This window comes from Phyllobates terribilis, unplaced genomic scaffold (assembly GCF_046119375.1).
Source record: "Phyllobates terribilis strain yellow unplaced genomic scaffold, ASM4611937v1 Scaffold_1__5_contigs__length_1240528914, whole genome shotgun sequence".
Classification (NCBI taxonomy): Eukaryota; Metazoa; Chordata; class Amphibia; order Anura; family Dendrobatidae; genus Phyllobates; species Phyllobates terribilis.
Window position 1 is genome coordinate 496,507,575 of NW_027362761.1, and position 14,249 is coordinate 496,521,823.

General features: G+C 53.9%; 1 protein-coding gene across 1 annotated transcript in view; it reads right to left on the reverse strand.

Annotated features, from left to right (window-relative positions):
* Positions 1-13,871, reverse strand: part of TBCA (tubulin folding cofactor A) — a 59,665-nt gene extending 45,794 nt beyond the window's left edge. Inside the window, exon 1 of the mRNA XM_073655050.1 lies at positions 13,715-13,871. Coding sequence (XP_073511151.1) covers positions 13,715-13,767 — 53 coding nt within the window. The 5' untranslated portion in view covers positions 13,768-13,871. The remainder of the gene's footprint in view (positions 1-13,714) is intronic.
* Between the last annotated feature and the right edge of the window lie 378 nt (positions 13,872-14,249).

Genomic DNA, 14,249 nt, shown 5'->3' on the forward strand with positions numbered 1-14,249 from the left:
GGAGCCTGGATGGGGGGAAACTATCTAGTTGACGTTTTAACAGAAGGTCCCAAGGGTGGGGGCTGCTGAAGTGTGGCCATCCCTGGATATGATTTATCATTACCAAGATGGCGGCTACAGGTTCATCACACCTCCCCCTATACGAGGGCGCGAGGGGGTAGCACATTCCTGTGTTCCCCCGTGCGTCCTTCTGCACCCTCCCCTTGCCGGGATAACCCGTCAGCGTTACCGTGGTCACGGCCTCTTCTGGGGCGAATGGAGAAGTGGTACTGCTGGAGAGCGAGGCTCCAGCGTAGCAACCTGCCATTCGACCCAGAGACCGTGTGTAACCAGCTGAGGGGGTTGTGGTCCGTCTCCACGGTGAAATGGCTCCCGTACAAGTAGGGCTGCAGACGCTGCAGGGCCCATACAATTGCCAGGCATTCTTTTTCCACCGTGGAGTAAGCCACCTGCCGGGGCAGTAGCTTCCTGCTCAGGTACAAGACAGGATGTTCCTGGCCTGTCGTGTTGACCTGACTTAGCACAGCACCGAGGCCAAAGTCACTGGCGTCGGTCTGTACCACAAACGGCCGGTCGAAGTCGGCAGCTTGCAGTACAGGGGAGCTACTTAGGGCGGCCTTGAGTGCCCCGAAAGCTGTCTCGCAGGCGACTGTCCAGTCGACTGCGACGGGCAGCTTCTTCTTGGTGAGGTCCGTCAGGGGCTTGGCCAGGGTGCTATAGTGTGGGACGAACCTCCTATAGTACCCGGCGGTCCCCAAGAAGGACATCACCTGCTTTTTGGTCCTAGGAGTGGGCCAGGATGCGATGGCATCCACTTTCCCCGGTTCTGGCTTCAGAACCCCCCCGCCTACCCGGTGACCCAGGTAGAGGACCTCACTCATGCCCAGCTGGCACTTTTCCGGCTTGATGGTCAAGCCTGCCCGGTGGATCCGACCGAGCACCTGCCGCAGGTGCTCTAGGTGATCCTCCCAAGTGGGACTGAAGACTGCAATATCGTCCAAGTACGCAGCCGCGTACCCTTCAAGTCCCTCAAGCAGCGTATTGACCATCCGCTGAAAAGTGGCAGGGGCATTCTTCATGCCGAATGGCATCACTGTGGACTCGTACAGTCCAAAAGGGGTGATAAAGGCAGAGCGTTCCCTTGCCGCGGGGGTCAGAGGAATCTGCCAGTACCCCCGGCTCAGATCCATGATGGTCAGGTACTTAGCCCCGGCCATCCGATCGAGCAGGTCATCGATGCGTGGTATGGGGAACGCATCGGTGGCCGTTACAGCGTTGAGCCCCCGGTAGTCCACGCAGAACCGTGTAGTTCGGTCCTTCTTTGGTACGAGGACTACAGGCGAGGCCCACGCGCTGCTGGATGCCTGGATCACCCCCAGCTTCAGCATCTCGTCTATCTCTTGGCGCATGTTTCCCTGCACCTCGAAAGAGACCCGATATGCTGAACGCCGGATCGGCGGGTGATCGCCAGTGTCCACGTCGTGGACAGCCATCTCAGTCCTTCCGGGCAGGCTGCTGAACAGCCCCCGGAAGGGGTGCAGGGTGGTCCCCAGCTGGGACCGTTGGTCCTCCGTGAGCTGGTGGCCAACCCCCACATCCTCGATGGACCCACCCGCCTTGGCTTGGGTGAGCAGATCCAGGAGGGTTTCTACCTCTCCTTCCTCGGGAAGGTTGCACACTGGGTGGGCAGTCGCTTCCCGCTCATGATGAGCCTTCATCATGTTCACGTGGAAGGCCTTCCTCCTTCCACGGGCGTGATCCAGGGTGACCAGATAGGTGACGGCGTTGAGTTTCTGGTGCACGAAGTAGGGACCTTCCCAGGCTGCCTGAAGCTTGTTCTGTGGTACGGGGACCAGTACCCACACCTTTTGACCCACCTGGTAGGTCCTCTCACAAGCATTCTGGTCGTACCACCGCTTCTGGTCGGCCTGGGCCATATTGTCCTGCACCAGCTTTGCCAAGGCCATCATCCTGTCCCGGTGGCGCACGACATACTCGATGACCGACACCTCGGGGGTGGCCAAATCCCCTTCCCATGCTTCCTTCACCAGAGCCAGGGGGGCCCCGTACCCGTCGCCCGTACAGGAGCTCAAAGGGGGAGAACCCCGTTGAGGCCTGCGGAACCTCCCGGTAAGCAAATAGGAGGTGTGGGAGGTAACGCTCCCAGTCTCTCCCGTGGGAGTCGACCAACATCTTAAGCATCTGCTTTAAGGTGCCATTGAACCGCTCACACAGGCCATTAGTCTGTGGGTGATACGGGCTGGCCACCAGATGTTGCACCTGCATTTGCTTACAGAGGTACTCCATCAGCCGCGACATGAACTGGGTCCCTCGGTCGGTGAGCATTTCTTGGGGGAAACCCACTCTGGAGAAGATCTCCAGTAAGGCGGTAGCCACCTTGTCGGCCCGAATGGACGACAAAGCTACCGCTTCCGGGTACCGGGTGGCATAGTCCACTACCGTGAGTATGAAGCATTTCCCGGAGTGGCTGGGAGTGGACAGAGGTCCAATAAGATCCACAGCAACCCTCGAGAAAGGCTCTTCGATGATTGGCAGAGTTACCAGTGGGGCTTTGGGGCGCGGCCCCGCCTTCCCCACCCTCTGACAGGTGTCACACGAACGGCAGTAGGCACCCACCGCGGCTCCCATCCCAGGCCAGTAGAAATGCTGAGCTATCCTGGCCTTGGTTTTAGCGATCCCTAGGTGTCCGGCCATCGGAATCTCGTGTGCGATCCGCAACAATTCCGCCCTGAACGGATAGGGTACCACTAACTGTCGGTCCCTGGGCCACGCCTCCGGTGAACCCTGCTGGACCGTTACCCGGTACAGCCGTCCCTGGTCCCAGACCACCCGCTCGCAGTCTGACTCCATGGGAGGCTGTGCCGCCTGTTCCTTGAGAGCTTTCAGGCTGTCGTCTGCTTCCAACGCAGCCTGAAATTCCTGACTTGATGTGGCCAGAATCGACGAAACTGCCACATCCTCCGTCAGCCCCTCCGGGCATGTCACCTGGCCGCTGTCTGACCCGGCAGACACTTGGTCAGAAGTGGGGAAGCCGTCGGACCTCTGCAAGGCTCCTTGGGCTCCGGCGCTCACACTCCTGGTGACAGCGGCTATGACCGCTGTGACCGTGGGTAGTGCCTGCTTCCCCTCTGTTTCTGACCAAGCCGCCCGATCAGGCAGGCTTCCTAGGCCTTTGGACATCTCGGATGTGGGGAACTCCTGCCCTGGGGTCTTACCTGGCGGCTCCTCTCCTGGGACACCCCCACCCCCCATGGCCTGTTCCTCCCCCTGCAGTGGGCCTATACTCAGCAGCCTGGATACCCCTGGGAGCCCTACACTGCCGGTAGCTGCCCCCCTCTCCATCCCTGAGCTTCCCTCTACAGAATCCTGCCCGCCCCCTCCCTCACCGGAGGACAAGAGGTCACGGCACGCCGGCTGAGCACCTCTGCGGGCATCCCCACACTCCCCACCTGCTTTCACTAACCCTGTTTGTGTTGTGTCTGTGCAGGTGTTACCCTCAGGTTTCACTCCCTCCTCCTCAGCAGGACGCACACTACATACAACATGGTTGGCATTAGCAGCAGACAAATCAATACACTCTTGGGGGGCCGAACTTGGGGGTTCAGAGGGTACATACTGCGATACTAGACGCCCCAAGTCGGTCCCTAATAAAACATTTGCGGGAATATTTGGCGTTACTCCCACCTCCCGCATCCCCCTCCCGGCACCCCAGTCCAAATACACCATGGCAACGGGAAGTGCCGGCTCCACGCCTCCAACCCCGGAGACGGAAAGAGTCTTTCCTGGTACCAAGTCCTGGGGGGACACCACCTCAGGCCGTACCAGTGTTCGTTCAGCGCCAGTGTCCCGCAGTCCCATGACCGCAGAACGGCCTATGGTGACGGGTTGGATGTTGTCCAGGGACCTACCACCACCCCCTCCCACACACAAAACATTGGGTGCTCTCTGGGACTGGGATGGGGTCTTTTGGCGCTGGGGACACTCAGCCCTAAAGTGTCCTGGTTTGTTGCATAGATGACAACGTCTTACGTCTGGTCCTTGCCTGGAGAGGGCAACAGGGGGATACACCCCTTGTGTTCTAGGGGCCGGGGAAACAGGGGCATGACTGGGCTTACCCCCTCTCCAGGTGCTGCTGGCAGACTTCTTCAGCTCAGGCGCCCTGTTATTGGCATACTCGTCTGCCAGGGCGGCTGTAGCAGAAGCCCCTGTTGGTTTTCGGTCACGGAGGAACTGTCGGAGGTCCTCTGGGCAGTTCCACAAGAACTGCTCCGTGACGAACAGTTCCTGGACCTCCTGGCGGGTAGTAAGCGCTAGACCCGAGGTCCAGTGCTCTGCGGCTCTCAACAGCGCCCGCATATGATCGGTCCAGGTGTCCTTGGGGCCACGCAGCAGGCTCCGGAACTTCTGGCGGTACGACTCGGGAGTGAGGTTGTACTGCCGGATCAGGGCCCGCTTGATGCAGTCGTAGTTCTGTACCTCCCCGGCAGGTAAGTCCAGCAAAGGCATCCAGAGACTTACCCCTCAAACGGGGGGTCAGGTATCTGGCCCACTGATCCCGGGCCAGATGGTGCTGAAGACAGGTCCGTTCAAATGCCACCAGGAAGGAGTCCAGGTCCCCATCCTTCTCCAGTAGAGGGAAGTCCTCAGCTCGGACTTTGGACGACTTGGTCTCCTGATGGGTTGGTTGCTCTAGCGGAAGCCCCCGCTGGGCCAGGTCCAGTTGGTGCTGGCGCTCCGCAGCTCACTCTGCACGCTCCGCAGCCTCCCGGCGCTCTGCAGCTTCACGCTCCGCAGCCTCCCGGCGCTCTGCAGCTTCACGCTCCGCAGCCCGCTCCGCAGCTTCGCGCTCCTCCTCCGCTGCCTTCTCTGATGCTGCCAGGAGGGTTTTGTAGACGGCATCGCCATGAGACTGGAGACTTGCCATAGCCGCTTGTAAAAGGGCTTGTGATCTGGACAGGCTGGGCTGGGTAGGTGGTGGGCAGCCCACTGCGGGACCGTATACTGGGGACTGGCTCCCTGAGGTGCCCGGGCTGGACTCCTCCTCGCCATGAGTAACAATGTCCTCCCCTCCTGCCACACGGACCGTAGCATTAGCCTCCTGCAGGGTCTTGCTCCTGGTGCCGTCTGCCATCTTGGTAACAGACACCGCTGCAACCCTGAGTTTGCACACACCTTGTTATACTTTTAGCCTGACCGTCTAACGTTGGGCTGACCTTAAGACTCCAGCAGTGGAAGTTACCACTGGCAGTCTTTAGTGCCTGGGAGTAGGGGTCCCACAACACTATTATTCTGCAATCCCACCGCTGCCACCAATGTGATGAAAGCCGGCCGGTGGGTGCAGCTCTCTGGCGCCCCCTTACCTCTCAGGTCAGTCAAGGTACTGCACCTAGAGAAAGTAGTGCCAGGAAGCTGCAACCAGCGCAGGGAACACGGTAGAGTGTTCCCCTTCAACGTCACTAAACCGTAACGTCACTACACAGCACAACTCGCTAGCGCCCTCTTAGCCTCAGGTCAGTCAAGGAACTGCACCTAGGATAAGCGGTCGCCAGAGAGACTGTCCTGTAACCTACTGGGTATCGGGGCCCTCTGTAGTGAGGGTGGTATATATATCTTCCTTGGCCGCGCCAGGAATATATATATCTGAACCTCCGACCGTCACTACCAGCCTTCCCCAATCCCCAGTTGGTATGCTGCCACCAGTCCCTATTTTAGATATACGCCCAGTCCGTGAATGGGCCTATATCGGGTCAGGAACCAACCCTGGGTAGCGTTTTTGGCTTGAGCCGAGCTCACACGGACGTGCGTTCGTTATGCAGAATAAAAGGCAGGCCCACAATTACTTGAGGTAATTGATTATAATAATACACTAGATACACGATATACAACTAAATATACACAGGTATAAGGTCAGGCTAAACTATACAACAATGGAATACAACACACAGAATCACCACAGCATATCAGTTACCGGTTTCTTGATTCTCTTGTGACGCAGGGAGAGGATTCTGCGGTCGCAGGCACGGTTCTTTGTTACAGGCTGAGGCCTACCACCGCATGGTCAAACTGCTCCTCCCCTTGGTGGCCTCAGCTGGTGCTCAGATGTTCAGCACCCCACTCTTGGGTCAAGACTGCCTTGTCTCTTGTCTGTCCTGCTATCTTACCTGCCCCGTCCCGCCCACTGCTGGTGAGGTCAGCTGGCTCAGTCTCCACCCTCAGGTCTAACTTCGATCAGAAGCCCAAATTCTAAGGAACCCAATAACTTCTTCTGGGAAGGTCTCAGGATACCCCCAGGGGTTCCCATGGATTCGGGCCGCCGTAACCGACCTTTTGATATCAATTATGATACCATACGGTCCTCAGGAATGGCTCAGCGCTATATCTTGGCTTCCAGAGCACGTACAAACGTCTACCGCGGAGGCTTGTGTGCGCAATGGCTCCGGGACGCCGTGATATTTTTTTATTGGCCCATCCCACGCAACATGCGTGTACTTTTCATGTTTCTATATCTTATGCCTCCATGCTTGTGACAGACAAAGAAACTAGTCCTATGGGACAAATGGTCAGGTACAGATAGACGAAGCACCCCCCCCTGCTGGCTGTGTTTCCTCTCGAAGTCTTTGAAGCTCCTAGCATTCAAGTGTTAAGTAGGCCCCGGGGCTTCTTATCTTACAGGAGCCTGGATGGGGGGAAACTATCTAGTTGACGTTTTAACAGAAGGTCCCAAGGGTGGGGGCTGCTGAAGTGTGGCCATCCCTGGATATGATTTATCATTACCAAGATGGCGGCTACAGGTTCATCACAGTGATGTTATAGTAGTCCCCGTCCTTATAGTGCTAATGCGACAAGGAATCAGTGAGACGTACAGCTGCAGTTTTCAATGCTTTACTCACAGTTCTTTATCAGGTCCCTTGTGCGCAGTCAAGACCGCCCAAGTCATGCTGCGTCCACCAGGTCAGGGACTCGGCCAACTCCCAGGCAATTCCAGAGCGTGGTCCAGAGCTCCCCTCTCTTCCTTCCTACTGGCTGTCCCCACCAGGGACCCACCTTTGTCCGGCTCCCTCGGGCCTTCTGGTGGCGAAGCCTTTCCCGGTTTCCCTGACCCTATACGGTATGCCTTCCTGGTGGATATGGTGAGGGGTCGCGCCAAGACTTGACCACGACCTCCGGTTCCTGGCTAAGGATAATTGGCCTCCACCAGTTTGGGATCCGGTACCCTGTTCTGCCAACCCTTCACCCGTTATTCCGTGGGATCTTAGGGTTCCCTCTTTTCTTGCGTCTCTGGGCCTTTCCTGGTTTTTATGTTCCTTCTTCCTCTTACTTCTCTCTCTCTCTCTCTCTCTCTCTCTGCTTCAGGCCTCCACTTCAGGCCTGGCTCTGGAGCTGGGCCCGGGCTGAGCCACAGCTCCCTGTCAGCCCTCTCTGGCTGAACTCTCTCAGACTGCACTCCTCTGCACCTCTCTTCCGTTCTATCATGGTGCCCACCTTTTATACTCCCTTCTGACACCCGAGCCCAGGTGACCAGCACCCAATGGGCTCCTACCTATGCCCAGAGTCCCTCCCCTGTCTGCTCCTACACCACTGGGATATTCCTCCCCCCTCCCCACTCCAGCCAGGGACAGACGCTGTCGTACCTGCACATCTATCTGGTGGGAGTACCGTTGATCTGTCCCCCGGAAATGGGGTGAGTGTAGTGTATGCAGCTAACTGAGCCCCGTTCCACACTCCATCCTTACCCGGGAGTGGAATACCGCACCTCTGGTTCGAGGTGCAATACCCCTGTAGCAGCCGAGTCCTCGGGGTGCTACACTACCATCTTTTCAGTTAGCCATTAAAAGCTATCAACCACTGAGAACTCTCAAATGTTAATATTTTTCCTATCTACCAGCTAACACGGGATTAAGGACACCTACATCTGAAACGCGTTTCTTATTCAACCAGAGTGTTGTAGCTGCAACTACTTTTAAATTGATTTTTTTCTACAATAAAGATTTTTGGATATTAATGGATGTCCATGGAAGCTGGAGTCATACTTCCCTCCTCACATTTACCTGCTTCCGAACCAACTTGCTCCGTGCCTCCAGATCCATTTAGTGGATGAGCTGACCTTCCATTTACTACACTGGCTAACACGGTACAAAGATATATTTTTCCTGTCTCAAAATGGCAGGCTGGTCTTGATGAGGGAGCGTACTGGAGTCAGACGCTCCTGGCTCATTAAGAGGAATGCACCTTTTAATGAAGGAGCGTTTGACAAGTGGGTTGTGTCTTCATGCGCCGCGCTCAGGGACTGGAGTAAGAGTTTTGGCATAAGGAACGCCATGGCATAAAGTAGATGAGCTGTGGCATCCTGCCCCAGCTCCAACCATTTTTCCAGAGTTGTGTGAAGCTGGCATGAAAAGACGCAAAAAGTTTTGCGACTTTTCACAATTATTTACTCCAGAGTTCTGGAGTAATCACTTTGGTGAGTTTGGGGCTCAGTTGGCACATACCCTATGAGAGAGGTGCTGCTAAACTCCTCTGGTAAAGGCTTATCTCAGCAGTAAACAAAAGGATTCGACAGCGGCATTCAATAGACCGGATACTTGCATACATCAATATCATCTGTCAGGGGAAAGTCGAGAGGCTGCCATACACATCAGATGGTTGGCTGATCCTGCCGAAATCAAAGGGTATGAAAGGGTAAGACCGATTTTAAGGTCTATGGGGCCTTTAAAGGGGTTGTTCACTACTAAAACAACCACTTCTTGATCTAAATGTTTGGTCCCGATAAAATAAAAAAGTTTATACTCTCCTCCCGTGCCGTTCCAGCGGTGTCGGCACTCGCGGTCCGGGGGCTCCTGAGCTTTTGTTGTGACACATGACTCCGATGCCCAATCAGTGCTGGCGTCACTGTCCCCACCTCCTGTCGAATTGATCATGAAGAGGAAGTCTGGGCTGCAGCTGATCTCTGACTTCCTCTTCATGTTCAATTTGACAGGAGGCGGAGACAGTGACGCCAGCACTGATTGGGCACCGGAGTCATGAGTCACAACAACAGCACGGGAGCCCTGGGGAGGGCGAGTGCTGACACCGTGGGATCGGCGCTAACGCGGGAGGGGAGTATAAGCTTTTTTATTTTATCGGGGCCAAGTGTAGGGGATGACAAGGAGTTGTCCAAGTAGTGGACAACTTCTTTAAAGACAATGCAGTCATATTAAGGCTGAACGTGTGTGCACCCACACAGGACATAACAATAAATACGAGTAACTTACAGATTTGCTGCAGATTTCGGTTTCTTGATTCTCTTGTGACGCAGGGAGAGGATTCTGCGGTCGCAGGCACGGTTCTTTGTTACAGGCTGAGGCCTACCACCGCATGGTCAAACTGCTCCTCCCCTTGGTGGCCTCAGCTGGTGCTCAGATGTTCAGCACCCCACTCTTGGGTCAAGACTGCCTTGTCTCTTGTCTGTCCTGCTATCTTACCTGCCCCGTCCCGCCCACTGCTGGTGAGGTCAGCTGGCTCAGTCTCCACCCTCAGGTCTAACTTCGATCAGAAGCCCAAATTCTAAGGAACCCAATAACTTCTTCTGGGAAGGTCTCAGGATACCCCCAGGGGTTCCCATGGATTCGGGCCGCCGTAACCGACCTTTTGATATCAATTATGATACCATACGGTCCTCAGGAATGGCTCAGCGCTATATCTTGGCTTCCAGAGCACGTACAAACGTCTACCGCGGAGGCTTGTGTGCGCAATGGCTCCGGGACGCCGTGATATTTTTTTATTGGCCCATCCCACGCAACATGCGTGTACTTTTCATGTTTCTATATCTTATGCCTCCATGCTTGTGACAGACAAAGAAACTAGTCCTATGGGACAAATGGTCAGGTACAGATAGACGAAGCACCCCCCCCCTGCTGGCTGTGTTTCCTCTCGAAGTCTTTGAAGCTCCTAGCATTCAAGTGTTAAGTAGGCCCCGGGGCTTCTTATCTTACAGGAGCCTGGATGGGGGGAAACTATCTAGTTGACGTTTTAACAGAAGGTCCCAAGGGTGGGGGCTGCTGAAGTGTGGCCATCCCTGGATATGATTTATCATTACCAAGATGGCGGCTACAGGTTCATCACAGTGATGTTATAGTAGTCCCCGTCCTTATAGTGCTAATGCGACAAGGAATCAGTGAGACGTACAGCTGCAGTTTTCAATGCTTTACTCACAGTTCTTTATCAGGTCCCTTGTGCGCAGTCAAGACCGCCCAAGTCATGCTGCGTCCACCAGGTCAGGGACTCGGCCAACTCCCAGGCAATTCCAGAGCGTGGTCCAGAGCTCCCCTCTCTTCCTTCCTACTGGCTGTCCCCACCAGGGACCCACCTTTGTCCGGCTCCCTCGGGCCTTCTGGTGGCGAAGCCTTTCCCGGTTTCCCTGACCCTATACGGTATGCCTTCCTGGTGGATATGGTGAGGGGTCGCGCCAAGACTTGACCACGACCTCCGGTTCCTGGCTAAGGATAATTGGCCTCCACCAGTTTGGGATCCGGTACCCTGTTCTGCCAACCCTTCACCCGTTATTCCGTGGGATCTTAGGGTTCCCTCTTTTCTTGCGTCTCTGGGCCTTTCCTGGTTTTTATGTTCCTTCTTCCTCTTACTTCTATCTCTCTCTCTCTCTCTCTCTCTGCTTCAGGCCTCCACTTCAGGCCTGGCTCTGGAGCTGGGCCCGGGCTGAGCCACAGCTCCCTGTCAGCCCTCTCTGGCTGAACTCTCTCAGACTGCACTCCTCTGCACCTCTCTTCCGTTCTATCATGGTGCCCACCTTTTATACTCCCTTCTGACACCCGAGCCCAGGTGACCAGCACCCAATGGGCTCCTACCTATGCCCAGAGTCCCTCCCCTGTCTGCTCCTACACCACTGGGATATTCCTCCCCCCTCCCCACTCCAGCCAGGGACAGACGCTGTCGTACCTGCACATCTATCTGGTGGGAGTACCGTTGATCTGTCCCCCGGAAATGGGGTGAGTGTAGTGTATGCAGCTAACTGAGCCCCGTTCCACACTCCATCCTTACCCGGGAGTGGAATACCGCACCTCTGGTTCGAGGTGCAATACCCCTGTAGCAGCCGAGTCCTCGGGGTGCTACACTACCATCTTTTCAGTTAGCCATTAAAAGCTATCAACCACTGAGAACTCTCAAATGTTAATATTTTTCCTATCTACCAGCTAACACGGGATTAAGGACACCTACATCTGAAACGCGTTTCTTATTCAACCAGAGTGTTGTAGCTGCAACTACTTTTAAATTGATTTTTTTCTACAATAAAGATTTTTGGATATTAATGGATGTCCATGGAAGCTGGAGTCATACTTCCCTCCTCACATTTACCTGCTTCCGAACCAACTTGCTCCGTGCCTCCAGATCCATTTAGTGGATGAGCTGACCTTCCATTTACTACACTGGCTAACACGGTACAAAGATATATTTTTCCTGTCTCAAAATGGCAGGCTGGTCTTGATGAGGGAGCGTACTGGAGTCAGACGCTCCTGGCTCATTAAGAGGAATGCACCTTTTAATGAAGGAGCGTTTGACAAGTGGGTTGTGTCTTCATGCGCCGCGCTCAGGGACTGGAGTAAGAGTTTTGGCATAAGGAACGCCATGGCATAAAGTAGATGAGCTGTGGCATCCTGCCCCAGCTCCAACCATTTTTCCAGAGTTGTGTGAAGCTGGCATGAAAAGACGCAAAAAGTTTTGCGACTTTTCACAATTATTTACTCCAGAGTTCTGGAGTAATCACTTTGGTGAGTTTGGGGCTCAGTTGGCACATACCCTATGAGAGAGGTGCTGCTAAACTCCTCTGGTAAAGGCTTATCTCAGCAGTAAACAAAAGGATTCGACAGCGGCATTCAATAGACCGGATACTTGCATACATCAATATCATCTGTCAGGGGAAAGTCGAGAGGCTGCCATACACATCAGATGGTTGGCTGATCCTGCCGAAATCAAAGGGTATGAAAGGGTAAGACCGATTTTAAGGTCTATGGGGCCTTTAAAGGGGTTGTTCACTACTAAAACAACCACTTCTTGATCTAAATGTTTGGTCCCGATAAAATAAAAAAGTTTATACTCTCCTCCCGTGCCGTTCCAGCGGTGTCGGCACTCGCGGTCCGGGGGCTCCTGAGCTTTTGTTGTGACACATGACTCCGATGCCCAATCAGTGCTGGCGTCACTGTCCCCACCTCCTGTCGAATTGATCATGAAGAGGAAGTCTGGGCTGCAGCTGATCTCTGACTTCCTCTTCATGTTCAATTTGACAGGAGGCGGAGACAGTGACGCCAGCACTGATTGGGCACCGGAGTCATGAGTCACAACAACAGCACGGGAGCCCTGGGGAGGGCGAGTGCTGACACCGTGGGATCGGCGCTAACGCGGGAGGGGAGTATAAGCTTTTTTATTTTATCGGGGCCAAGTGTAGGGGATGACAAGGAGTTGTCCAAGTAGTGGACAACTTCTTTAAAGACAATGCAGTCATATTAAGGCTGAACGTGTGTGCACCCACACAGGACATAACAATAAATACGAGTAACTTACAGATTTGCTGCAGATTTCACCGTGCGTAAATTTCCCCGTGGATCTTTATGCAATGTGTGGATAAGACTTGCCAGGATCACTTTGGTCCCTATTCATAAAGCGTTTACATCAGAAATCTGTTGTAAATTACTTTGAAAAGTCGCAAATTTTTTTATGCGAAGTTGATCAAAAATTTGTGGTTTTTGGTGCTTTGAAAGCAAAGCTGCCAAAATGGGTGGAGCTGGGGCAGAACAGGGGTGCAAGTGGGCGTGGCGACACCTACTTGTCTAACTAATGGTGAGATGTGATGTTCCTTTTGTCACAGATATTACTCCTGTCCCCAACTGGAGCACAACACTTTACATTCGTCTCTTAATGAATCAGGTGCCTCTGACTCCAGCACAGCCCCTCATCAGGACCAGGGTGAACATCACTGGTCTTCATGAAACAGGGCTTGATCTTCATATATGGCGGACAACGATCAGCGTATCCACCCTGAAAACAGGCCGAGCCATGTATACGCCATGAACCTCACATACAGGAAGCTCTGTCATCACCCATTTACTGTTCACAACTGCTTTATATGTCAGTAAAAGGGGACAAGGCCACCCAGCAGCAGTGAAGGGCACAAATTCTTAAGAAAAAAACATAAGGTAAATGTAAAATCAAATCTGCCCATAGCAACCAATCACAGCACAGCTTTCATTCTGTTTTCTACCCCTGAAGAATAAGAGCTGTGCTGTGATTGATTCCCCAGAGTGGCCAATTACTACAGTTTTCTACCTCTGCAGAATAAGAGTTGTACTGTGATTGCCTCCCACAGTAGCCAATTACAGCAGAGATTTTATACTTTCAAATGTAGACTGCAGCAAAGAAGCCGCGCTGTGATTGGTTGCTATGGGTAACAATGGCAGTTAGTCAGGAGTCTCGTCACATGGCATCACTTTAGGTACCCAGGTTACGCCTGGGGCGCCACTGGTAGAAATTAATGATCACCGGCCAGTAACGTGCGGCAGATATGTGTGTATGACAGCCATTACTACAGAACAGGGGGCTCCTCTGTCACGTGTGCTGCAGCCATGAAGCTGACTGGCACGTTATATCAGCGTCAGTGCGGTATTAAGGACTCAGCGTCACTAACGCTCCAGCCCGCTCCACTCACCGCTTCACCACGCCGGTCTTGATCTTTATTTGCCTCACTCGTGGGTCAGCCATCTTTCACCCGGGGATAATACAAGCGTCACTAGCAAGGCCACGGAGCATGCGCAATGCGCATAGTTAGGGCCTGGCTGTATAACGTGACAGCAGCTGACGTCACTGGGCGGATCAGGAGCTTGTGCGCATGCGTGTGAGCTCTTGGTGCTGTGCAGCCGACAGTGCCCTCTGCGTGGCCGAGCGGGGTGACTGTGTGCAGGGTCCCTGCTGTGAGCACAGAGCAGCACTGCCTGCTGTTTAACCCCTGCAGGACCTAGGCTATTTTTGGTTTTATGATTTCATTTATAACTTCCAAGATCTCAAACCTTTGTTATTTTTTCCGTTCCTATAGCCGTCCGAGGCTTGTGTCCTGTCGGAGAAGGAGTTTAGAATGACGACATTCACTTCATCATAGACTGTACTGAAAAATGGGGGATATACATAAAAGTATAGGAAATAATGCAATTCTATAATTGTTTTTTGCCTTTCCGGCGTTCAGTGTG